The following is a 25735-nucleotide window of genomic DNA, read 5'->3' on the forward strand; positions in this document are numbered from 1 at the left end:
TGGGCATCTCTGGATTAAAATTTAAGTTTTGCTGTTGAGTCCACATCCACTGAGAAGGCAGTCATTGAAAGGTCAATCCTGGAGACACTGGAGATGTGCTTTCTGTGGGTTTTTGTGAATATCCCTGTTGTAACTTGCATTTCAGCTTCACTGCATTTGTTATAACATCAATTCAACAAATAAAGTTGTTCACTGTATTTGTTATAACATCTCCAAGGTACCTGGAAAAGTCTGATCACTCCTCTTCTCAGTTTGGGTGCATCTGTAAAGCAGGAATCAAAATTCCTAGCAGGAAATGGCTGACTTTATATATGTCAGCTACAACGAAGTTAAATTTTCATCCCAGTACTGCCTTGGGATTTGGGATGACAATGCCTCTGCAAAGTGAGCAGTGCTTACATTGAGGCCTTGTCAGCTTCTTACACTGCCCTGCCAGCAAGGAGGCTGGGGGAGCACAGGGAGCTGGGAGGTGACGCCAGGACAGCTGATCTCAGCTGATCCAAGGGACATTCCAGACCATGTGGAGTCATCCTCACACATAAATCTGTGGTGGAAGCTGGCCAGGGGCCACTGCTCAGGAACTGGTGGGCTATAGGTCACTGGGGGGTGAGCAACTGCATTCTATGCAATTGCTTTATATATTTGAATTCTTTTGTTATTATCATTGTTTTCTTTTCCTTTTCTGTCATCCAATTAATTTTGTATTTTCTAAACTTTTTACCTCCCCAATTCCCCTCCTTGGCCCACTGAGGGGGTGAGGAATAGGCAAGTGCCTGTCTGGTGTTTGGGGGCTGGGTTAAACCCCAGCAATATGGCAGAAGGAAATGCTCAGACTTTCTCTGATTTTTGTGTGGAATCACACAGCTTGTTCCTCAGAGGACAGAGGCTCCCAAATGACATTGATGGCTCCTGCAGTCATCACCATCTTCTGTCAGTCACGCTCCTTTGTGGCAGGGAAGATCATACCATACCAAACATGCAGAAACATTTCACCGAATTTCCTGAATTGTAGTTATGTTCTTTTGTTATACTTGGTTGGGTTTGCATCAGATCCTTTTCACTGAGTTAACTAAGGCAAAAAATCAGTTCTGTGATGCTTTGGCAAATGTGAATTTGCTTGGTTGTTTTTTTTCTTTTCCTCTGCACAAACATTCCTGAATAAGGCTGCAGCCTTTTCTGGAGGATGGACAGTAGTATCTCAATGAAGGAACAAATTACTAATTTTGCAATAGAAACATTTGATAGTGCTGCACTCTCTGATACTGAGAACATAACAAAACTTAAGCCAGAGCTTATAGAAAAATGGCTTCTAACTCCACCAGCAAGGAAATGGGAATGTGCCCAAAATAAACATGGGGGAGGGAGTTAAAAATGGACTCTTTAGCATCCTGCTCAAACTAGTGTTGCCTGATACCTTTGTACTTTTCCAGACCTTCTCCCAGCAAAGGATAAAACATGTAATGCCAAGAGCACAGTAAACAGATCAGCAATTAAATTCTCTGGTGTTGTGCAATACTATAAAACTTCTCAGTTTTAATATTTGCACCACTCTGCTCAGGCTCTCCTGAGCTCTGCACAGGCCATTGGCTCTCATATTGTGCCCTTTCTCTTCTGGCTTTTAGAAAAAGCAAAAACTGCTTTTTTTCTCTTTGACTGATCCTGAAGATACTGTCCAGTAATTGCCTCACAGGAATGAGCAGCAAATTCACCATAAAATTTGTCTGTGGGTCTACAGCTTCTAAGGCATTTCTATTTCAGCTATTGAACTCCTGATTTAGTTTTACCTTTTGTCATGATTTTTGAACCTATCTAATGCTCTAATTTTTACCTTGTTATCTCCGTGGTGTTTGCATATTTGCAGAAAATCTATTTTCCATCATTAGCATTTCTACATTTCCATTTAGTTTTGCTTCTCCTTTTGCAATTGTTTGACTCTTTCTGGAATCCTCTCTCAGTGGAAAAAACTGCCCAGTGAGTATTAAACTTTCAGTATAGCATGCATTTCCTGAAAAAGTAATTAAAATATCCATCAGTTATCTGAGTGTTTACCAGCTGATGGATATGCTCAGTCTCAGGTAGTTATAGAAGATAAAAGAAAGCCACAGGGGCTTTTATTCTATAACAATAAGAATAATAGTGCTTTTTGCTCTTAAACTGTCTTCAGACTCTTCACTTGCCTTTGCAAAGAAAAATCTTCCATTTTCTTGCTCTTTTGTGGGATTTGGATGTGCTGTTTCTAGCTGTAATGCCATGACATTTTCTTTCTTAGATTTCTGTGTTGCTTGGTACCTTCTTCTACTGCATGTAGTACTGCTGGTGCTCTCCAGAACGTTTTTAGTGCTGAAAACTTCGAGCTGTTGTTTATCATAACCACACGGAAGCTAGCAGAAGGCAGGGAAGCAGTTTGGGAATTTAATTTCTAGATGAGCTTTTAATGAATGGTTGCCAAACAAATATTGCACTACTGCTTTTAGGAAACCAAGAGCTTTCTGTCAATGCTGGCAGTCCTGGGATTTGTTTCTCCCTGAGGACAGGTTAGTTAAGAAAAACAGAACCAACTCTTGTAACTCAAATTTAATTTAAATGCAGTGTCTGATACTGTATTATTGTAATCACTCTATATTATTTTAATCACTCTGAAGTGCCTTTTTCCTACCATTTTTGAAGCTATTTGTCACTAAGGCAGAACTTCACTAAATGTTATAGCTGACATTTACTTAATGCTACTTCATAAACTACAAATTATTAGCTCATTCATTCTAGGTTGATAAAATTAAAGATGTATTTGCATGAGGCTGTGCCATGTTTCCTGGATAAGAAAATGCCCACCCCCCACACACTTTTTTGTTTTTTCCTTCCTAATATGATTCTACAATACTCTGAGGAATGCAGAAACAGGGAAAGAGTTGCAGTATCTATGTATGCTCTAAACAGAGTCAAGAGAAAAGCATGTCCAACCACCTGCATTACAGACTCCTCTGTTAACTACCTGAGAGCTTGCACTTCAGAGCAGACTTTCCTTTAGTGCTTCTCCAGCCCTGGTTTTTACAGAATATTACCTCAGATGGCTCTCTAGTTACAGCTCTTTTTCAGTGTTCAAAGCACCTGGCTGAGGAAATACTGCACACTTCATATGGAGATAGAGATGAAAAGAGACACTTGAAAAGAAAAAAGAAAAGGTATTTTTCATAATCAAATAATCTTCTCCTTCAACAACCTTACAAACTACTTATACCAAGCATGGATTGTAATACTTGATGAAAGTTAGAGATTAAAACTAGTTACAAACATAAACCTGTCTTCCAAATGTTATTCATTTTGTGCATCTGGATAAATGTGCTGTAGAGATATGACCACAGCCACCTTTGCTTGAACATATTGCAGCAAGCCTTTACACTGCAGCTTGAAATTAACATTATCTAAAAGTTCTCTACCAGAATGGTAAGTTAACCCCTGAGTCACATAGTTATAGAAATTGTTTCATGCCAGTAAGAAATTGTTTCATGCCAGTAAGAAATAAAATTCCTGCATGGGCAGTAAAAGCAAACAGATAACATCAGCATGAACCTGTCAGCTTCCCAGCCCTCACCTCATTTGGGCAATCTAGAAACCTGCAAAGACCCTGCCCCTTCAGGAGGGGGAAGGGGAAGTTCTTGCCTGCTTCACTATAAATGCAACTTTATGTTTTGTCCAGAAGTTGTCACCTATCAGTGTGAACTCCCACTGCCACCAGGAATTGGCCAAATCACATTTCACTCTTGAATAAAAATTCTCCCTGGAGTCTCAAACAATATTATTTATGTAGATTTTCTAGGCCTGCTGATTTCCTTCATAAAACTGACACAGAAGATACTTTACAAATACTCCTGTCTTCAAAATATTTCATAATGCCTTACAAATGATTTATGCAAACAGCAACCAAACAACAATTAAGTACTTCTATTTTTAATTTCCTGGGAATGAACTGATATGGAATGAACACACTGGAAGGAGTTTTACAAAAAGGAAACCACTTACATAGCGAGAAGCATGTATTTAATTAAATGCTTTGCAAAGATACATGAATAAAGCTATGTGCATGACTTTCTTTAGGGAGAGCCCCAGCTGTTTATTTTTTTTTTTAAGGAACAAACAAAAAAAAACGTGGAGAGCACAGATGCAGTAAAGAAACAAAAAACCTAAGTAAGTTTGTACCCACATACTTTACAAAATAAAGCATGTTGGAGGTACAAAACATTCTATATACTGAATGACCAACAAATAAATGCACTGTAACATTGTTCTCTCAAACACTGTAAGCCTAACAGCTAAGCTCTGAACATGACATTGACAGTAGGCATCTTTATTTCATCAGCCTTCTAGAGAGTCATTTAGCACCATCACTTTGTTGCTTTTTTTTTTGCCCTGCCTATCTCCTATCTTGAAATAACAACAGAAGCATAGCACCTTTTAATACCTAAAAGAAAACCAGGAATATTAATTGCATCCCAACTTCCAGAGATGAGGTAGCTCATGCTAAGAAATGATGGAACTTTCCTGCCTTGACAACTCAAGGCCAGCAAGTCAAATTACTAGTGATGTATTTCTGGATGTCAGCTAAAACCAAGGAATTTCTCAACTTTCTTTATTAGCAATTTGGTCTGGTATACATGTGAATGGTCTGCAACACACAGAAATTGGCACCATATATAAGACATCAGTATAATTTGATACGTAATGGCTTCTTAGATGGGCTAATATTGGAAAATCAACAAGTATTGGGTTTAAGACATATTTTGAAGATTAAGGATAATTTAATGGAATTACACAGATACATTGTGAGAAGTGAAATCTAGCCTTAAAAGTTAAGATATGGGACACCCCTACTGAAAACTCATATTTACCCCAGTAATGTTTTTACTTCATAAATTAACCATGGCTATGGATCACTCTTCTGAGCAGACTTACATAGAAAAGTGCAAGAAAAAAAAAATGCCAAATTAAGATGGTCTTGTCTGAAGAGATTTTCTTCTATAAAAGACACAGATTTCTGTGAATGGCAACCAAAGGAACACAAACTGGGGTAGAGGGAGCAGGTATGATTGAAATACAGCCAACAGTTCACAAAAGTGCTCTACTTTTCTGTTATTCAGTAACATCAAAGCAAAAGAAATAATCATTAGAGCTTTTACATAGTTCCACATTAAATCTATCTATTTTGAATACCTGGAAATGTCAAAATAATTTGAAACAAAACTGAGGAAAAGGATTCATATTACTTTTAGAAGGTTTTCATCAACCTTCTTAAAATTGTACTAAACAGTTGGTTTCAATCATTGAAAACAGAAGGTTTGTAAGTAAAATAAATATTCAAAAGGAGGCCGGGCATTTAGAAAGAGCTGTATATACAATGCTGATCCAATATCAGCCATTACTTCAAGAGTCTCAGGATTAACTTCAATCAGTCTAAGTTCATGTTTAATTGCTGCTGTTGCTGGGTAGTGTGTTATACTCCCCCCTTGCTCTTACACAAAGCAAACTGGCCCAACTTCAATTCCAAACTCCTGGTCGGTACTGCCAATGTCCACCGGAGCAATGTCGATGATCGGTAAGCGCGCCACGTTCTGCGTTCTGTACTCAAAAACAGTCTTGCCCACGTTCCCATTACGTTTCTAGGGGGAAAAGAAGGGGGGGGGAAATTAAAAATTAGGCCAAGGCTCATGTCAAAACCAGCCTGAAGTGCAGCTGGTGAGTCAGTTGTCTGATTGTTCAGGAGGGTGTCACTGCACCCTGAGCAACACTGTCTGCACTGCACCTGGGTGTTTTGAAATGTCTCTAATGAGTAGATATATGAGACTGACACATCAGGGCTGATTTTTCTCTTCTGCTATGAAATTCTTCTCTATGTGTTCATAATACGTGCCTTCACCCATAATTGTGGGCTTACTTTAAAGCACAGAGAGTACTTAACTTTTTTCAGGTGCAAAACTAGATTTAGGAATATTTGCCAGTATGTTGGTCTTGGCTTAAACTGCTCTTGAACGTGAAAAATCTAATACTTGCTGTATTAATGGTGGGTTTCTGTGCCCACCATGAAATTTTAGGTAGAGTTTCCTTTCCAGCTCAGTCATAGTACCAGTAAGTTTCCTCCTCAGTACTGCTGCAATAATCTTGACCATCTGGCAGACAAAAGTTGGGGTTTTATTACCAGTTTGTGTGATTCTACTCAGAGCTAAACAAGTACTGCAAAAATGCAAAATGCCAAGATATGTATCTCAGACTGCTCACTAAGAAGGAATCTGCAAATAGCCACTAAATAGTGCAGACTTTTAATATGTGAAGCTGGAATTATAGCAAAATCCCTGTTTGATCAGTTATGTCTACAATGCATTACAAAGATCCTGCAGAACTTTAATTACTTCCTTGTGTGGGTGGTTTTTTCTAACTTAAGAGGGAAATGAAAATGTACAAAAGTCCTTTTGGGCAAAATCCCCAAACTTACAGAGCAGCTGTCGTGCAGAACAGTGTATCTGAAGCGGCTGTTTCCCTCTGCCTTGATCTCCAGGTCATTGGCCCCTTTCAGAATCACAGCTTTCTTCAGGTTCTTCGTCTGGTCATCCATGTAGCCAACACTGTTTTTGCAAAGGTAGGTGATGTTCTGGGAAGCTTCCTTGGACAGGAGGCGCAGGAATGTCATCTGAGTGACAGCTGTATCCCCATACACAAACTTTGGAGATAAAGAAATAGATCAATTAACAGGACACTGAAATTAAGAGTTAGTCAATTTAGAAACATCTGCCATTATTGTTATCCTTCAGACATGACTAGGAGGAGCCCTATTACATAAAATCTAAGGGTGGTTTCTTTTGTAATTTGCCACAAGTTCAGGACAAGGAAATTTAGACATTCTGTAACAGGGAGAATTTTGATCATAATTCTCTGCAACTGCACAAGTCAGAGGAATTTTGGCCTCCACAGATATGCCAAGCTTTGGAATGAATTCTGCCTAATTTCTGAAAGGGATTCTTACATATTAAATAATGCATCAGGGCAACCTTGAAGCAGGTAAGAAACATCAAGCACAGAAAACTCTTTTACAATGCACCTGATATAATGCCAATTTATTAACTTGCTTTCTGTAGGGTTTGTATTGTATTTAGAAGCAGAACAAACAAAGTTTGACTATTTGGGCCTTATAAACAAACAAAGTTTGCAAATGGGCCTTATAAATTAATTGATTTGCACAAGAGTTTGACAAACGTTTCACGAAGTGTCAGTGTTTCTATAAAAACCAAGCAATTTTTCTACAAGACAAATTCCTGAGGATTTTTTTACTCTGTTCATGCAGGTTCCATTTTATTCAATTGGTTATAAGCCAGCCAATTACCAACTATAACGCTGTGACTGCAGCAGAACCTGCTTAGAGCAGCAGATGAAGTTCCAAACCACAAGGCAACAAGCTTCACAGAAGCCAATTCTTCAGAGTGACTGCATTTATTTACCTGTGATCCCCTGTTCATATCAAGGCCATACCAAACAGGCTTTAAGTCAGAGGACTTGCTGGCCCACCACGTTTTGCGGGGCACAGTGGATGGGTTGGCAGAAATGCAGGTCTCCCCAGTTTCCATGTTGCAGTACACTTTTATAGCATCTTCAACACATCCTTGGTTAGGATCAATCCAATATTCACCTACAAAGAACACAAAACATGACTGTTATATTACAAAGATGTGGAAACCCAGGCACCGGGAATATTTCTCTGCTCTGGGGTGCCCTGACCCCCAAGAGAGCACTGACTTTGACCCTCATTCATGGAGAAAGTTTCCTAGATTTCAAGACAGACTAGAGTCCATGAAAATGTGAAATAGATTATACAAAGTATGTAGGTGTATCACTTGGTGAGAAATTTAGGTTTTGCAATTTTTTGTATGTTGTGGTTGGAAGCAAGATGGAGGGCACAGGGTGTCATCCTGAGTTTCTTCTTCATGCTCCTTCTTCCTTTTTCTTTATGGGTTTGGGTGGCATTTTGTAATTGGCAGCAAAGTCCACATTGCGAGCTCTTTGGGATCAGTTATTGGGTTAAAAGGGAAAATAAATCTAGGTGTCAGTTCTTAATTGGATAGTTTAGTCTTAAAAGACCTTGTAACAAGAGATTGTTGGCCATTTTGTGCCTTCTAATGAAAAGCTGCTGAACTCACAGTAGTGAGACTGTTTTGCTGATAAGAAATAATAAGCACTTGAGTCCAAACGTGAACTACTGTCTCAAGTGCCTCCAATCCAGACTCAGAAAAACCGACGACTGGAACCCCCACACAAAGATTTTTGAAACAACTGGGAAGACATAAGCAGAATTATGTTGCAGCAGTGCAAAGTAGTGCCCAAGGCCATGCTGGACATGAGGCAGCCTCAGGGGGCCCAGAGCAGAGGTGTGAACACGCACCGCTCCTCTTGGAGGGGTGGCACAGCTTCAGGTCATCACAGGTCCTTGCCGGGTGCTTCTTGGAGCCATCGGGGCTGCGCATGGTCTCGATCTGGCTGCTCAGGGACTTCAGCGTGGCGTGGACTCCTGGGTCTGTTTTATTGTGGTCATCAGGGGCTGCTTCATCCTCAGTAAACTCTGGTAGTGGGTCCGCCATGGCATCGTCGTAGTGTCCCATGATGTCACCGATGGCAGCGGTAAGGTGGCCTGGAGGCCCTGGAGGGCCAGGAGGACCAGGCTCACCTGGTGGGCCCTAAGGTTCAAAACAAGAAGGCAACAAAGGTCCAATCGAGTAAATACTATGCCAAATGACAGCAAAGCCTGCCACCAAAAAAAAAACCCCAAAACTTCAGGGCCAGTCACTCTAAAGCACAGGGAATAATTCAGATATAAAGAATTCACTTTTCAAAGAACAGGGATAAGAGATTAGAACTGCATGTGAGATATTTCAGCATTCACTCTGCTTCATGTCCTCTCTGACTGCCTTAATGCCTTGCTCGACTTTTTCTTACTCCTGATTTTAAAATTAATAGCTGGAAAAAGTCTCCAAGGAATGCCCTCATTCTCTTTGTTAAACCTGTCCCTCCGTTGTTCAGATCCCTGCCTAACAAATTTATTTTTTAAAATTCCTGCTTTCCGTAAATTGCTTCAGGATCATTTTCCTGGATGGAAAATTTGGCACTAGAAACATCTTTATATTGATCCAGTGGAATGCTGAGCTCTCTGGCCACAGAACTCTGGTCTTTCTGTGGGACAGAATCACATCATCCTTACTTGGAAGATCAGGTGTTTTCCTGACTAAATAAATTTTCCCAAATGGTGGGTTGTGAGGTCCTTCTGTCACCATGAACCAGGACACATGAGAAGATATCTGTTAATAAACATATCTCACCCTGCCACCCCTTCTCTGGCAGCACAAAGTCTGTAATGTACCTCCAGGTGAATTTTGATGCTCTGGTGCACCAGGTGGTGGATCAGAACTGGCCTTTCCTTTGAGAGTCATTACTTCAGAACTCAAAGCTAGTGCTCCAAATGCACATACAGAGCACACACCCAAACTAACACACACAGTGTCTGAAAAGTGAAATCTCAACCTTTATTTCTTGCTTTTTAGTTCCAACTTACAGCTGCACTCAAGCCCCCATGGAAAGCAAAACTAAAAATATTGGAATGTAATATTTCTTGTGTAGTTTCATTACACAGACGATAGAGACATATTATATTCTTATGCTCTGCCACAGACTTTTCATACAGGTCTGGGTGTCTAGACAGAAGTGGAGATCCTGATAATTAGGAGAAATTCAAATGAAATAGGCAGAATATTAGCACATGATAAACACAGGAAACACCATGTCTTACCAGAGAGAAAGTCAACAAAAACTACCTTCCTTTTCTTGCCCATTATTTTGTTCTACCCCTTACACAAAATAAGCAATATCAATTTTTTAATTCTCCACACGACCACCCACACCACGCTTTTCTCAAATTCTCTAATTTTTGAAATTTATCTTCTTTCAAGTAGTTTAACTACCCTTTTTTGAGTATTTTGAATTGGTGCATGTGGAATATGCCAGGGGCATCCAGCAAGGTTTAGGACTCTTTCCAAACTGATCAAACCAGTTTTCATCCACAGTGAATCAGCTCATGGTTTGGAGTCTGTAAACCTCAGCCCAGCATGAAGGTCAGTTGGGCTCAGTGTAGGAGTTTGGGCTGTTTATTTGGAATGAAGGATCTCCCTAACATGGCACAGGGGAGGAGGGTGCTGGCAGTCAGGCAGGAGGCTGTGCCCACTCTCTGGGACTGCCAGCCTTGAGCCACTGTTGGCCTGTGCTTGGGCCTGAGGGTTTAGGGCCCAAGTGGCCAAACAGATCCTGCAGGGTCCGGTAAGCCACCTGCAGAACTACATCCAGCTCAGCCTAAGGACAGCACAGGTGGATGAGGCTGGGGTCATCCAGCTTCAGAAGATGAAAATGAGTAAGAAATTAGCCCTTTCAATACAGTTACCCAAGGAAGATTGTTGGAGAAACTACTACATTTTATCATTTGTCTTGAGCTCATAGATGTTTAAGAAAATAACGTGATGAACTATAAAAAAGAATCTGATTATTTGAAGATAACCATTTCCCCCATATTCACATCAATTTACCTCAGGTCCAGCTTCTCCCACAGTTCCTCTAACACCAGGAGGCCCAATTGGCCCAAGTGGACCAGGACTTCCATCTTTTCCAGAAGGACCAACTGGACCTGGAGGACCCTAGAACATACAGGAGACAAATGCAATGTCTTTTAGCATTTAATAAGAAAGTTTTACAAAACAGCCCATTATAAGCAATATCTTGTCAGGAAGCAATCTGATTACTTGTGCCTATTACCAAACTTTTTAAAATCACCTCTTTTCTTCTTCTGTAAAAGTAAGAAGGCAGTTTAAAAGCTGCTCTTCTCAAGTGAATCACCTCACATGAAATAACTTGTCTCAGCTATCTTTTTCCTTAACCATTTAAGTTCCAGATTCCAGATGCTGTGCAGACTGCAGTAGCTTCTGTATACCCTCAGATACAGGCTCAGAGGTAGATGCAGATGCCTCCCTTGGGTGTTCCCAAGGGACAGTATTTCTCCTTTGTTTTTGGGTTAATGACACACATGGGGGATGAGCGGCAGAGCTGCCACACGCATGGCTTTGTATCAGCTGCAGCAAAAGTGTTTGGAAAAAGAGACTGCAGCCCTGTAGTCATTCTGAGCCAACATTTTTATCTGCAAAAATCTACATTCATGACAAAGCTTTACTATATTAAACAAGGTGATGTCACAGCAAAAAATATTAGGGTAATGACCACATGATATCAAGGTCAATAAAAGTCATTGAAATACAAGTGATGCAGAAATAGACATCTGAGTAAGAAAAAAATCATAAACCCCAAGCAAGAAAACCTTAAAAGTTATACTCACCCGGGGACCAAATGGGCCTGGAATGCCAGGACTGCCCTGTTCACCAACTGGACCCTAAACAGCAGAAATTATCATATCATTGTGCCATTTAGAGCATATTGCTTTAGTTTTAAGGTATTAGTGTGTGATACGCACAATTTGGTATGAATAGGATTAAAAAGTACATAAATAATGGGTGGTACCTTTATCTTAATCCCTTAGTAACTTAATAAAATTTACTGGTGCTTGGCTGTAAAGCTATTTCTCTAGAAAAGCCCTGGTTTCAAGGTATTTATAATCAGAGTGGCTTACAAGAGAGTAAATGATAGCACTGTCACCAAGTGAAAAGGTAATTTGGGTGTCAGGCTTTTTGTTGCTGCTGTTCCTGTGCATTGAAACTTCCAACGTTTTCACAGAAGCAGTGAATTTTTTGTTACTTAAAGAAAAAAAAAAAAGTTTTCCATGATATTTCCATTCAATTGACAACAAAATCACAAAGTTCTTGAAAATATTAGCAGAAGATGCTCTCACAGTCCTTTTGGGATTTTGCACTGGATTCCTTGATTCTAATGAATTCAAAAACTGCCAAAAAGCATTTCACACTCTAAACTGCTTATCTCAAACTACAGCTTCTGTGACCATCTTGTGCTGACAGGTCATTAACTGTAAGGAATTGGCCTTGCAAGGGGAACAAGAACAGAACACATATCTTGCAACAACAGGTTTATCTCATCAGACAACAGTATTTTAAAATTGCATTAAAAATATTATCAAGTACAGACACCAGGCCACTCAAACACCTTGTGGGGAAAAAATAACTAAGTGCTTTTTTTCCACTTTAAACAACTATGTTCCTGCTACGCCATTTAAGTACCAAGCAAATAAAATTATAGTAAAAGTAGAACAACTTACAGGAGGGCCAGGAAGGCCTTGAAGTCCAGTGAAACCCCTGTGTCCCTTCTGGCCCCTATCACCTCGATCTCCATTGTCACCTTTGTCACCACGAGGTCCTTGGGGACCCTGTAAATATCAATGATGAAATGTAAAATTCTGAACTGGGAAAAAACTCCAACCTCAAAACTCCCCCATTTAATTTTACACACTGCACTCAGAGCTCCTTCCCTTTTAAAGCCAGAAAGATGTTTATGTTGAAGCAGCTGCAAGAAACTTAATTTTTTACCAAAGAATAAGTAAATAATTACAGAAAACTGTGTTGTGCTTAAATACAGATGTAGCAAATTTACTCTACCTAGCTACATAATACAGTAAAAAACCCATGGAACTGTACTAATGATAAATAATTTAGAAAACCATTTTTTAATACCAATGTATTTCTTACTGTATATGGCAGATGATTTTTGTTAATGAGATTGAAATATTAAGGATCTCGCACAGACTCATTATGATAAAGCCTATTTTCAGTATGAAGTCATCCAGACTGCATCTTTACTTCTCACAGCTTCTTTCACCTTCATTATGATTCAAGTACAACAGAAGTTACATTCCCTAACTACAGACAACAACATCCAGACAGCACAAACACCTTGTTCCTATTACTGTCACAATTTCATTGTTAGTTTTGATAATTGCAAACTTCTAACACTAATTCAAGAATCATTGCAAAACGTGGCTGCTGTTTTCAATTCTATATTTCCCAGCCCGAATTACATACTAAATTTCTCAATGCCAGATTCCAAATAGTTTATCTATGGCATCATTATCACTAACTACTCAATAAACTTTACTGTCTCTCAAATGACAGCTGCTTAGGGACAGGACAACATTGTTTTGAATTTCCCAAGTGTGCAATTAATTTTCTGTTCCAGGCTTGGATTGTAAAAGACTTATGTAACATAAAAAAAGAGTAGTTTTGTTTATTTTCCTTTTCAGACTGAAGCTGGAAGTTCATGAGTTGAATTAAGGCTTTTTAATGGGAACAGGTGATTTTGCTGTATTTCTGCCATTTTTATCTAAAAACATCCCTTTTTGCCAAGTATTCATTTCCCTACCCCTTATTTACACCAGACTCCAGCCATTTGCTAACTCAGGTCCTACCATTATCCAGACAGCAACATGCTCCAAATAAAGAGGCTTCCACAGCACTATTGGAGTATCCAAACACAAATATCCAAATCTGTGCAGCTTTGCAGCTCAGAACTACCTGCACCCACTTGCAGCTAGAACACAAGGTGAGGCCTTGCTTGGCATTCTCATTTGGGCTGAATTCCTCACACATTTTCCTCAGTGGTATCTCAGACAAAACCACAGTGACCATGGGCAACTTACAGGCAAACCTCTTTTTCCTGCACGGCCTGGGGGACCCATGGGACCTCGAGAACCCTACAAAGATTGCATACAGAAAAAATATGAGGCAATGCATGAAAACCATACACAATAGTTTTTGATAAACTATGTATTTTTTTTGAAAGCATCACTTACAGTTTCACCTCTTTGACCTGCATCTCCTGGAGGGCCAACAGGACCTGGAGTTCCTGGACCTCCTGGAGAACCTGGTAAGCCTGCAGGGCCAGGTTCACCACGATCACCCTGCAAAGCAGAATTTCAACTGTTTATCTGAAGAGGACTGGTCTAGACCAATGTAACAAAACCGTAGCACTGCCAGTCTATTTTTGAGCAATTGCAACCTACAAAGATATTCCTGCTGCAAGAACTCAAGTCTGAGTTTGTGGAAGCAGATGTTCTTAACCTCTTAGCCAGGCATCCTCAGCTTTGAGAGGTACTATATTCAAAGCTGGGATACACTTTCAGAACAAGCTCTCCATCCAGGTTAACTGAATGAAAAGAAAATCTACAATAAGTCAAGAAAAAAATGGGGATTTGCAGAAGAAAGTTAAGAAAAGAATATATTCTTACACGTTCTCCAACAGCTCCATCTCGTCCAGGAGTACCATCATTACCAGCAGGTCCCTGGAGTTATGGAATAAAAATAGAGCTATTGATTAACTCTGTAGTCCTGCATTTCTAGAAGAATTAGAAAGTTGTTCTCCACCTCTACTTCAAGTCAAGGAGAACAACCATGTCTTTTCTTGCATGCTACAATACTGTAATACTTACTTCTGGTCCGGCTTCACCTACAGGCCCAGTGGCACCTGACTGGCCAATAGGTCCTGGGGGACCTTTGTCTCCAGGTGGCCCTGTAGGACCTTGTTTTCCTGGAGTACCCTAAAAAAATGACAAATATCATATTAAAATTTTAATCACAAGACAAAGAAAGCACTAAAAACCTGCTGCCTGCCAAACTACTACTGCCAGACTGAAATACCATCTACATTTGTGAATGAAATAAAACCCTGATATTTAAAGAAAAGGTTCTTACATAACTTGAATATGTATTTAATATACTTTGTATTTTTAAGACGTTACTGATAAATCAGTAAGTCTGACATCATTATCTGCAATAGGTATGGTGTTTTGGATTTCAGAAAAATATAATGAAGTTTAAAATAATTAACATGATTTTTCTGTCGCAACACCAAGAAACCTTGTTAGCCTAGAAAAATTTCTAGCCAACTTCAGCCTTTAGCTGTAAAGTGACTTCATGGATCCAGTGGTAATGACAGATCCTCCATATCAATCCTTTTACTAATGGATTTAATACTTTTTAATTGCTAGATGTACTGGATCATTAGGCTATCCAACAAATATCTATAAATCCTACATGAATGCGAAAATGCAAAGAGAGCTCAAGTGGCAGTTTGGAAGGCTGTAGTTCACAATTTATGAAACAGTGCTTGCAGAGTATTTACTCACATTCAAGTAACCTTTGGGTACATAAATGAGAGTGTGAGGCTGTTTTTTTCAGGGATCAAGTTTAAGTCAAATAGGAACACGGAAAGAGTCAAGTTCTGGAATGGCCTTCCCGGGGAGGTGGTGGAGTCACCATCCCTGGATGTGTTTAAAAAAAGACTGGATGTGGCACTCGATGCCATGGTTTAGTTGAGGTGTTAGGGCATGGGTTGGACTTGATGATCTTTAAGGTCTCTTACAACTTAGTCATTCTGTGAATTTTAGACAAAAGCCTTAATGCTATTATTCACTTTTAATTCAGGTTCAGACTTTCCATTATGACAGAAACAAAAAGGAAGTAAACACTTAGTCATTCTGTGAATTTTAGACAAAAAGACATTATGACAGAAACAAAAAGGAAGTAAACCTCACGCATTTGCAAGCTATTAAGTTCTTTACTATTCTCTCTCTCTTCACTCCTGCAACTGAAGTTTTCCAGCTTTCTCCTCATGCTAAGGAGCACTACACTGCAAATCCCACACAGAAATTCCCAGGCCAGTGGTACATGGCCTGGTGGTCACTTACTGCAGGCCCCGGCAGCCCAGGCATGCCTCTCTCCCCGCGCTGTCCTGGCATTCCAACAATTCCTCTCTGACCAGTAGTTCCTGCTGGGCCAGGGGGGCCATCTGGGCCCTGAAATCCAGAGGAGAAAGCAATGTCACTGTCATGTCAGCAGTAACAAACAAAGACAGTGAGCCTGGAGCTGGTGGAGAGACAGTCAAGGGACGTACCGGCTGCCCATCATCCCCCGGGTCACCCTTGTCCCCAGGGCCACCAGGAGGCCCAGTTGGCCCTCGATCTCCCACACGGCCATGAGAACCAGGATCACCACGAAGACCTGGGGGACCTTCTTTTCCTGGTTCACCAATAGGCCCAGCAGGCCCTGGGGCTCCCTAAAAAAATGAAAACACCTCATTAACCTCATTACATTGTACCCTTTTCTGACCAGGACAATAGGATTCTAAGGACTGTGATTCAATTAACTATAAATGCATGCTCTGAGGCTAACAAATGTGAATGAGCTAAAAGCTATCATCTCTTTTATGATCAAATAAATGAAATGAAATAAATATCAAATGATGTCCAAGTTCCATCCATCTCTTCCCCCCAATTTTTGATTCCAAACTCACTCATTTAAAAGACACTTTTATTTCTCTCTTTTTTTTTTCTTTCACCTCATGTATATAACCACTGCTAGAAAACTCACCCTTGCCCATTCTTTCTAACATCATCAAGCTAAAGTTTGGATATAAACTTTTAATTTCCATGGTACAAATTAGTGTTTCAACAAACCTTTGTTCATTTCTCAAATACTTGTAAAAGAATTCACATATATATATATATGTGTGTGTGTATATTAAGACTTCACATATATATATGTGTATATTAAGTTTTCCATAAACTTCACATTTGATAACCTTACAGTGACTGCAAGTTGTTTTTTTCATCATAACATTAAAAGGCATATGAAGCATGACACAGTTCTCTGTGTGGAGGTCAAGCCTCAACTTGATCAACAGCTAGTATTTTCTTATAGCATTTCTGAAAATGTTTGAACAGAAGAGATTTTGTGTTTGAAGGTTTCAGTTTATTCTAATGGAACTTATAACCAACTCCACCAACAAGAGAACCAGTAGAGGCTTTTTTTTCCCAAAAACTGTTGTAATTTCAGTCACCACTAAAAGGACAAAAAGTAAAATATAGAGGAAAATATAAATGAGGGTTTTTTATTCCTCCAAGCAATCAAGTCATTGGAGCAATTTGAGCAGAAATTTGAAAGCCTAATTAACCCAATGGAAAGGTTTGGACCAATATCAGAAATTGGACTAAGCTGAAGACTAATGAGCTTTATTTAATGATGCAATCAATCAGTCACAGAAGTCAGTGCTGATAAACTGTTCTCTTCAATAGCATCAGGCCATAAACACTGGTTCACCTTTCTTGCTTTATTTAACCTTCAGATTCTTGGTGACCATTTTATAAAACATACCTACTAGGAAAATGATAATCAACTTACAGTAGGTCCTGGGGGGCCCACTCTTCCAGCAGATCCTGGAAATCCAGTAGCACCCTAAAAAAAACCTCCTTTTTAATGCCATCTTTATCAAAAGAAACATAGTTACCTCAAATGCTCTTGGCTGAATTAGTGAGTAAATTATATTTACATACTGAAAAAACAAGCTGAGATAAGGAATAATACACACATTGCATAAAACTTCTGTATTAGATTATCTGCAGTCAGGTCTCCACACATAATATCTACTTACAGGTGGACCCTGAGTTCCTCTACCACCTTTCAGACCAGGAACACCTGGAGGGCCCTAAAAGGAAAGGAGAAAGAGAGGGATGATAGTGAACACCCAGAACTTTTTTAAATTACCAAGATCAGCCTATGTCACTGGTTCTGAGAGGATTTTATTTGTACTTACTGGGGGACCATGAGACCCAGAAAGACCCTGTGGTCCTGGAGATCCAGCATCTCCTTTCTGTCCAGGTTCTCCAGGTTCACCTTTCACACCAGGCTGACCATCAGGGCCCTACAAGAAAAATTATTTAGAAGAAACATCAGGGCAGGCAACACCAAATCTTTCCTAACAAAATAATTCTGTAGAGAATTTTTAAAAGGGTAAAAATTAAAATACCAGGGGTAAAAATCAGTCCAGGAAACACTGTATTTGTTTAATGATTCAGCATGGTCATTTGAAGAATACACACGACATTTTCTAAACATTCCCTGAAGCCAGTATTTCCATTTTAAATGTTTTACTTATCTAGCTCACATTTTTCTTCTCTTTAGATATTCTATTTTCCTCAGCTGCTACAAAACAAACATTGTCTTTTCTAGGCTTTTTTTCCCATCAAGGGAAGCAGGTGCAAGACTGTGAAATGGATCCTGAAACAGGAGATTTAGGCTGTGGGACAGTTGAGGGTATTCCAGTCCATCTGGTCGATCACCTCATTCCAGCCTTCACTACTCATGGCACAAATCTTTGCTACCTTCAGTAGAGACATTTTAACTTCCCTCATTTTAGTCTCAAAGGAACAACATAACATACTAATGAAAATATGAAATCTGGTGAGCAATTACATAATCTTAACCAGAAAACCACTTTTCAACTGTCCATGGCGCTTATTGGCTCTTTCCTTCACTTGATATACTGATGAGAGAAAGAAACAGCTCTTTTTGCAGCAAAAATGTAATTCCCAATCCAGAATACCACAATATTATTAATAATGAAGGAAATTAAGTGTGTCGAAGCATGAGGAAAGGAAACTCATTAGTGTTCCAAAACACATACCGGGGGGCCAGCAAAACCAACAGCTCCAGTTGGGCCATTTTCTCCTCGGGAACCCTGGTCAGAAAAATTGAAATAACTGTATTTAACAAATATCATTCTACAGATATTATCAGTTACAGCTCAATATATCAGAAAGAATATTAACTATTTGCTGTCATAAGTGTAATTTTAGTTTTGCTCTATTAATCAGAATCAAATGATCTTTTAATCATAAAATAAAGGATGTTAGCTGTGATGTTAAAAGTTGCCATGCGTTCAAGACTATATTAAGTCTTTCAGAAGACTATATTAATTATTTTCAGAATTCAGAGGTGGAAGGCACAGGTCAGTATTAAAACAGCATTGGGAGAAATTCTGGTCACAACCCACCCCTTCCAGGGAGGGTAAAAGAGCACACATTTCATTCAACCTACCACTCCAATCACACTGGGGAAAAAACACAGTAGTTCAAAGATGTACCCTTCCATAAGGTCACAACTGGCTTTGACTGAGCTTTTCACTCAACATTTGCTTGGAAAAGAAGTAGCTGGAGGTTGCCAACTCCAGCACTCCCTAAAAGGGTGGAAGCTGCTCCAAGTTATACTGGAAATAAGAGTGTTCTGATTTATGACAGGGACATAATCAATTTCAAGCAGTATGAAGGATCTAGAAGGGCTGAGCCTCTAATTCCCTAATTGAAGTCAACCCTTAAAATACTTCAAATCACTAATAGATGGAAGATGACAAGAGTTACATAACTGGATGAACTAAGCATTACCTCTGCGCTTTGCCCGTTAAATATTTGTTTATGTGCAGTGGTATCTGCTAGGGGCAAGCTTTTAAAAACATTGACACAATTACAAGTGGTGGCATCATTTCAAGAGTGAGGTAAGTGAGGGTGACTCTATAAAGTTTGCCCTAAAACAAGTGTAGGTCACAGGAAGAAAATCTGGTAATACTTTTGCAAGTGCACAGCAACAAGTCAGTACTTCACACTTGGCTACAGAGAAAGGGAAAGAAAAAGGGGAAAATTTATCAGCAAATAAGAAAAATGCCTGGAGTTTGGATCAGCATTAGGTATTGTTAACTTATATCAGACAAAAAAAAAAGCATGTTTACTTACAGGGTTTCCACGAGAACCAGGAGGACCAACTAGCCCTCGAGGACCTGGTTCACCCTTAAAATAAAATGAAATAATTTTATTTCCCAAGTAACTAACTTATTTGGTCATTAAAACACTAATAAAGTCTGATAATATTTAGAAACTTCAGTAGGGAAAGGAAGAAACATCTGTTTACCTTCTCACCAGTGGGACCTGCTGGACCCATGGGGCCTATTGGACCAGGGAGACCCTTTTGAACAAATTAAGATGAAAGGAAGTTAGAAAAGTGATGCTTCAAAAATAAAGTTTAAAACTTCTCATATATTACCTTTTTCCCTTTATCCTATTGTATTCCTATTATATTTCTCTTTTTCCTCATATATTACCTATTTACCCTTTTCTGTTCCTTTGAATTCTTTACTTTATCTCTGGAAACTTATTTTATCATTTTTATCTAAAATTGACTTGCATTTCCTCTCCCAATGACCAAACTCCCCACAAAAGACCTGCTTTCCTTCATTCTCTCTTTCTTCTCTAAGTCCATCCTCTGCTTTATGCAGTATTCATTAATAAGGCAAATGATATAAAAAACAGAAAGCCCCAGCTTTATTTTACTCTCTGAAAAAGGTTTCAAGTCTTTTTCTGAACTTTCAGAGAGCTCTGTTTCTTTTATGTTAGTATTTAACTTTTAAAATTATTTTTTAAATATCCACCATTTTTTCTGAAGATTCATTTAGATATTACAAACTACTCAAAAATGTCCTTCATCTCTTCATAAGGCAGGCAAATAGGTTGCAAACTCTCCATCCAAACCCACCAACTCCACATAATGATCCTTCAGCTCACCATTACTTCACCTGTTCATTAACTACCATAAGCTCTAAACATCCCTTACAATGAATAAGTACTGCTCTGTATCTTTGGTTAATGTTTGATTTAGATAACCAATTCCAGCTCACAGATAATAACTTTATTAGAGCTTCTGTATAGTAGGGTTTTTAAAAAAAAGTTTCCTCTTTAACAATAAACGTAGTCTAGACAGGATCCTTGTATTATCACTGTACCTCACATTTCCAAATGCTTAGCAGCTCCAACTGGTTTGTAAAACCCAAGAATCTCAGATATATTCTTAATTCATGTAAAAAGTAACTCAAATAACATCTGGGAAGGAAAAATGGTCAGTGCATACAAAAAAAAAACCCAGTGCAATTGAGATAGCTGGACAGTTGGTCTGTGCAGCAGAGTAAGTGCAATGTGTCTTGAACACATCTTGAGCAGACTAAAGACTTTATTAATGCAATGGAGATTCAAAACTTTCTAGAAGCACTAGCAACTTACTGCTTATGTGAAGCTTAGTACATTTACAGGAATTTTCACCTGTGAAATTTAAGACAGATTGTGGGCAACTCAGTGGAGACAAGGAGGAGGAGTCTTAGCCGAAGACTGAGAGCTGGAAGGTTTGCTTTTTGCCTATTCATCTCTGCCTGTTCATTTGTTCATATTTTTTACCATAGTCAACTTAGACAAATCCCAAATCAACTCTGAATCCTCTCCATTGAGCTCTTAACCTGCATTACTGATAATACCAAACGGGGGCTTGGAATACAGACATCTCAAAAATTTTTGCCCAGCAGTCTTGAAAAATTTGGAGGGTGAGGTAATGACTGTAAACGCATGACATACCATGATAACACTGCATGGTGTTTAACTCCACAAGCTGAGTCCCCTAGCACAGGAAACAAACTGTGTGTGAAGAGTAGGTCTAAAGAGAAGGACAGATTTACTTACTCTTGCCCCATCGTTGCCAGCTGTACCTTCAGCACCTTTCTCACCTACGCCACCCTATGGAAAACACCCAGAAAGTCCCAGTTATGGCACTGAATGCTGAGCAGGTCATACCTTGGAATAACTGCAGTGCTAAGGGACGGGTCATGCAACTCAGGAGGACAGCAATAAACACACTTACTCTATCACCCTTAGGGCCAGGTGTGCCAGCAATCCCTCTCTCTCCAGGCATGCCCTGAAGGCCTGGTGGTCCCGGATCTCCAGGTGTCCCACTAGGGCCTGGGCTTCCCTGGAACAAAAAACAAGTTGTTGCCTATTCATCTGAGAAGCATCTTTGTCTCCAGGCTGCAGAACATGTTGTGCCTGTGTTGAAGTCTCTGGGGTACAGTTTTAAGTAATAATTTTATCTGAAATTTGGACTTTATTCATATCCAAATACTTTTCTTTTCCCATTGTGTTACTCAGGAAGTTCAACTGTAATACCGCAGTTCTTCCAAATACATTAATATTTAATCAGTGCATACTGGAGATGAAAACAGACAAAAAAAGAAGCTTGAGAATCTTTCTGCCTCGACCTTGATGTCACATAGGTTTAGTACAGAAGCTAGGTACAGGTAGAAGTCTCCAGGGGCAGAGATGCTCATGTCTGTTACAGGTCTCACATTAACTAGAGGCACCTCCTGCTTGACCTGACTTTGCTGGCCTAGTCACACGCACAGCAGGTGCATGCATGCAGGCATGAAGCATTCTCTTTAACTGCTTAGCCCTGCCAAGTGTCTTTGTGTAAACTGGCATGGCTCTTACAACATTGCCTGAAGGTTTTCTGTAATTCAGAAATGGCTTTGCCCAGTTCTACTGTGAATTCTCAACATTTACGTATGTTGCAACTTTTTAATATTGTTATAATCAGAATTGTGTATCCTTCCTTATACAACAGAGACATCCTTCATATTTATAATATAAAATCTCTTATGTTCATGCAAATGAGCAGAATTATTCATCACATCACTGCAGCAATGCAAATCTCAACTCAGTTTACCTTTGGGCCATCAGGACCATGGCCTCCAGCCATACCCTTTTCACCCTGGAGTCCTGAGGCACCTGGTTCTCCCCTTTCCCCTGGATTGCCACGTTCTCCCTACAAAATGGAAGATTATCATTTATTTACAAGGCAGAATAGAATTCTGGTATCCTAAATACACCATAAGTGTAGCAGAGCCTGTGAAAAAATTCTAGGAGAACTAATTAAATAAAAAACAGCTTTATGCTTTTGCTGTTACAGGTGGGCCAAATATGTTGCTCAGCAAACTAAAAATTTATTTCACAGCATCAACCAAATAATTTAGCAGCTAGTACTCAACAACACTTCAGGAGCTACAAAATTATTAAAGGTGGTATATTTTACAGAAACTATCTTAAAACATATCCATATTTACACCCATTTTTTTGGTAGAGTCAAATACCGACTCTAGCTGTTAAAGTCCATTTTATGCAGCAACTTCCAACCTCAGGGAACTGTTATGAATATTTAAACTCTGAAAGAAAACACTTACCCTGGGGCCCAATGGACCAACAGCTCCAGGATCTCCAGGCACACCCTAAGAACAAAATTCACCATTAGAATGAAATCATTATTCATAACTTTATAGTTATGGAAATTAGAGACAAACATTTTTATTTCCAAAGTACTGTGAATGTAGATGGCCAGCTCTAAATCCTATCTGTCAATGACAAGAGGTGATAGTCCAGCTCTGTCCAAGAACACAGATTATCATAATTTTATGCCAAAGCAGTTCTTAGACAGCTTTCAGACTACATCAATCAGTAAGTATTTTGAAACAGAGTGGGAAATTCAATTAGAGAAGAAAAGATAAAACTACTTTTATACAATAAATTGTATTCTTTTTAATGTTATGTTACACATACATTACCTGATCACCTGGCTTTCCTCCCTCACCTGGAGGACCTGGTGGCCCAGGCAAGCCCTGCAAAAAGTAAATAAAATGGTCACTAACATGATAGAAAGTTATGTAAATCCAGACTTAGCTAGGACACCAAGATCATGAATGTTGCAGTACACTCAGTACAAGAGCACACTCTCAGAGGTCCCCAAGGGAAAGAGTTACATGAATATTGCACCAAAGTGTTTCTCCCCCTCTAAATCAGATAGCAGCCCTTCCTTAACATCTGCAGGACATCTCAGCCCTAAAAGTAAAGTTCTCTACAAACAGATAGTGATTTAATTAATACTTCATTATTAAGACAATTATTTTGCTACATATCTGGAACTTTTTTGGAAAGTTTTCAAAGTAAAACTGACTGACATCAAAGGTCCTCTCAAGGGATACAGAGCTGGTGTTTAAGCCTTTGCTAGTTTAGCTTAGTGCACAGCTGATAGGAAAGTTATGGATCATTAATTATTCTCAACATCCTTGCCTTAGTTCTCAAGTTATATTATGCATCACTTGATTGAATTTCTCCAATTTAAATTAATAAAGACATGGCTGTTTATTTTTAATTTAAAAAAAAATAAAAATGAATGCATATACCTGAAACCCTGTAGGACCTGGAGGGCCTTGTTCTCCTCTTTCTCCTGCCAGACCCTACACAAAGGGAAGTAATAAGTAAACAGAACAGGAATATAGGCAGGCTCCACAATTTTTTCTTTTCTCTGAATATGCATATTTTCAATTTGTATTTATTTGCTATACGTTTTTATTTATCCCAGGACAAGATGGCCTATATAAAAGATGTAATAACAGTGTATCATTTCTTTAAAATCCTTCCCCTAAAGATTCTTTGGTAACAAGAAAACATTCAGTTCCATTAAAACCAAGAAAGATGGCGAAATTAACTACAATAATATTTTACTCCTTGCATATTTTTTTATAATGGTTAATAAAAGGAATTAGATTACTACTATATATATTTTAATACAAAGCTAGGAATTTTTCTAGGACAATTTTTCTTTGAATGTTCTTGGAATTTTTTGCTTGGAATAAGCTACTGGCATGAAGGTTGATAAGAACAGAAGCCAAAAGAGGGGTGAGTAGATGGAGTACCAGGCAGGCAGAGAGGTAAAAACTGACTTACTGGTGGGCCAACAGGACCAGAAGGGCCAACTTCACCATCTTTACCAGGGGCTCCCTACATTAAAATGACAGGGGAAGAAATCTTGTGTAATGAACACAGATAACAGAAAAGCACAATTTTCCGTAATCACTGCAAATTAACAGCCACACTCACTCTCTGTCCTGGGACCCCTGCATTGCCTGCTTCTCCAGGCTTTCCAGGATCACCCTAAATTGCAGAAATAAAAATGACCAGGTTTAGATATTTTTCACCCATAAAATATACAGAAATGATTCAAGTCAAAAAGGGATTGCCATACTCACACTACTGCCCTTAGGCCCAGGAAGGCCCATGCTGCCTGGCTGACCTCTGATTCCTATGGAGCCTGCTGGACCTGGACGTCCATCTTCCCCAGGAGCCCCCTGCAGACATAAAGCATTTTCCACATTAAAGTCTAAATATACTTATTCATATGAACTTATTAATCCCAAGAAAATGCTTGCATATACAAAGAAAATAACATTAACCTGGCTTGGGGCTTCACTTATCAGTCAAAATGTCTTTACAGAAGACGTTACAATAGCCACACTGCTAGATTTAACCAAATGCTATGCAATTATTAGAACTTAAACATGTACAAATAATTTATTGTGTCCTTAAAGCAACAACTAGGAAAATATTTAGTTCAGACATTTAACAATGATGCAGCAGCTGGTAAGCAAGAGACACTGCTATACAGACAAAACTAAACCAATGTTGCTGGTACTAATTTTGAAGTTAGGAATGTAAAGTGAACTATCAAAAGAGAAGATGAGCCTTAATAAAGAAAGAAAACTCATGTTAATAAAAGCAATTTCAGTAAGGTGGGACCTGTGAATTGTTGTGACATTAACTGAAAAGACTAATTTTTGTCACTTACCAAGGGGCCAAGCTTTCCTTCAGGGCCTTGAACACCTGGATTTCCTGTCAAACCCTAAAAGCAGGAATAGTATTGTTGTTAGGTCCATCATTCTATAACAATCAAGAAACATAAAAAAATCCCAAAGTAATGCTTGATTACTGCTATAGCAATAAGTTCTCCATGTTAAAGGTCTTCATCCTTGTATTCACTTTACAGTTTCATCCTCACTATCTTTGATTTTTCTTCTTCCTATTATTTCTTGCTTTACACCTCTTGAGCTTCCCCTAGGCTCATATTTATTTCTGCCATGATCTATATCAGATTTTACTGCTCCCTTTATCCCCTTTTTCTGATATTTTGACTTGTCCTCCAATAATTTCCCTGAAAAAAAATCTCTAGGTGATATG

General features: G+C 39.0%; 1 protein-coding gene across 2 annotated transcripts in view; it reads right to left on the reverse strand.

Moving 5' to 3' along the window:
- Window positions 1–4018: 4018 nt before the first annotated feature.
- The window catches only part of COL5A2 (collagen type V alpha 2 chain), a 99116-nt gene continuing 77399 nt past the window's right edge, over window positions 4019–25735 (reverse strand). The window contains exons 26-54 of one of the 2 annotated variants that reach the window (XM_039728752.1): window positions 25347–25400; window positions 24751–24849; window positions 24602–24655; window positions 24449–24502; window positions 23905–23958; window positions 23287–23340; window positions 22909–22953; window positions 22395–22493; window positions 21537–21644; window positions 21359–21412; window positions 19767–19820; window positions 19592–19645; window positions 18490–18543; window positions 17620–17727; window positions 17458–17511; window positions 17208–17261; window positions 15922–16083; window positions 15716–15823; window positions 14459–14566; window positions 14258–14311; window positions 13823–13930; window positions 13670–13723; window positions 12296–12403; window positions 11405–11458; window positions 10605–10712; window positions 8420–8711; window positions 7482–7669; window positions 6482–6706; window positions 4019–5651 (exon numbers count right to left, since the gene is read on the reverse strand). In XM_039728752.1, the coding sequence (XP_039584686.1) occupies window positions 5505–5651; window positions 6482–6706; window positions 7482–7669; window positions 8420–8711; window positions 10605–10712; window positions 11405–11458; window positions 12296–12403; window positions 13670–13723; window positions 13823–13930; window positions 14258–14311; window positions 14459–14566; window positions 15716–15823; window positions 15922–16083; window positions 17208–17261; window positions 17458–17511; window positions 17620–17727; window positions 18490–18543; window positions 19592–19645; window positions 19767–19820; window positions 21359–21412; window positions 21537–21644; window positions 22395–22493; window positions 22909–22953; window positions 23287–23340; window positions 23905–23958; window positions 24449–24502; window positions 24602–24655; window positions 24751–24849; window positions 25347–25400 (2769 nt within the window). In that variant the 3' untranslated portion in view covers window positions 4019–5504. The remainder of the gene's footprint in view (window positions 5652–6481; window positions 6707–7481; window positions 7670–8419; window positions 8712–10604; window positions 10713–11404; window positions 11459–12295; window positions 12404–13669; window positions 13724–13822; window positions 13931–14257; window positions 14312–14458; window positions 14567–15715; window positions 15824–15921; window positions 16084–17207; window positions 17262–17457; window positions 17512–17619; window positions 17728–18489; window positions 18544–19591; window positions 19646–19766; window positions 19821–21358; window positions 21413–21536; window positions 21645–22394; window positions 22494–22908; window positions 22954–23286; window positions 23341–23904; window positions 23959–24448; window positions 24503–24601; window positions 24656–24750; window positions 24850–25346; window positions 25401–25735) is intronic. The other variant, XM_039728753.1, reaches the window with a different exon arrangement.

Source organism: Passer montanus, unplaced genomic scaffold (assembly GCF_014805655.1).
Source record: "Passer montanus isolate IOZ18808 unplaced genomic scaffold, ASM1480565v1 scaffold66, whole genome shotgun sequence".
NCBI lineage: Eukaryota > Metazoa > Chordata > Aves > Passeriformes > Passeridae > Passer > Passer montanus.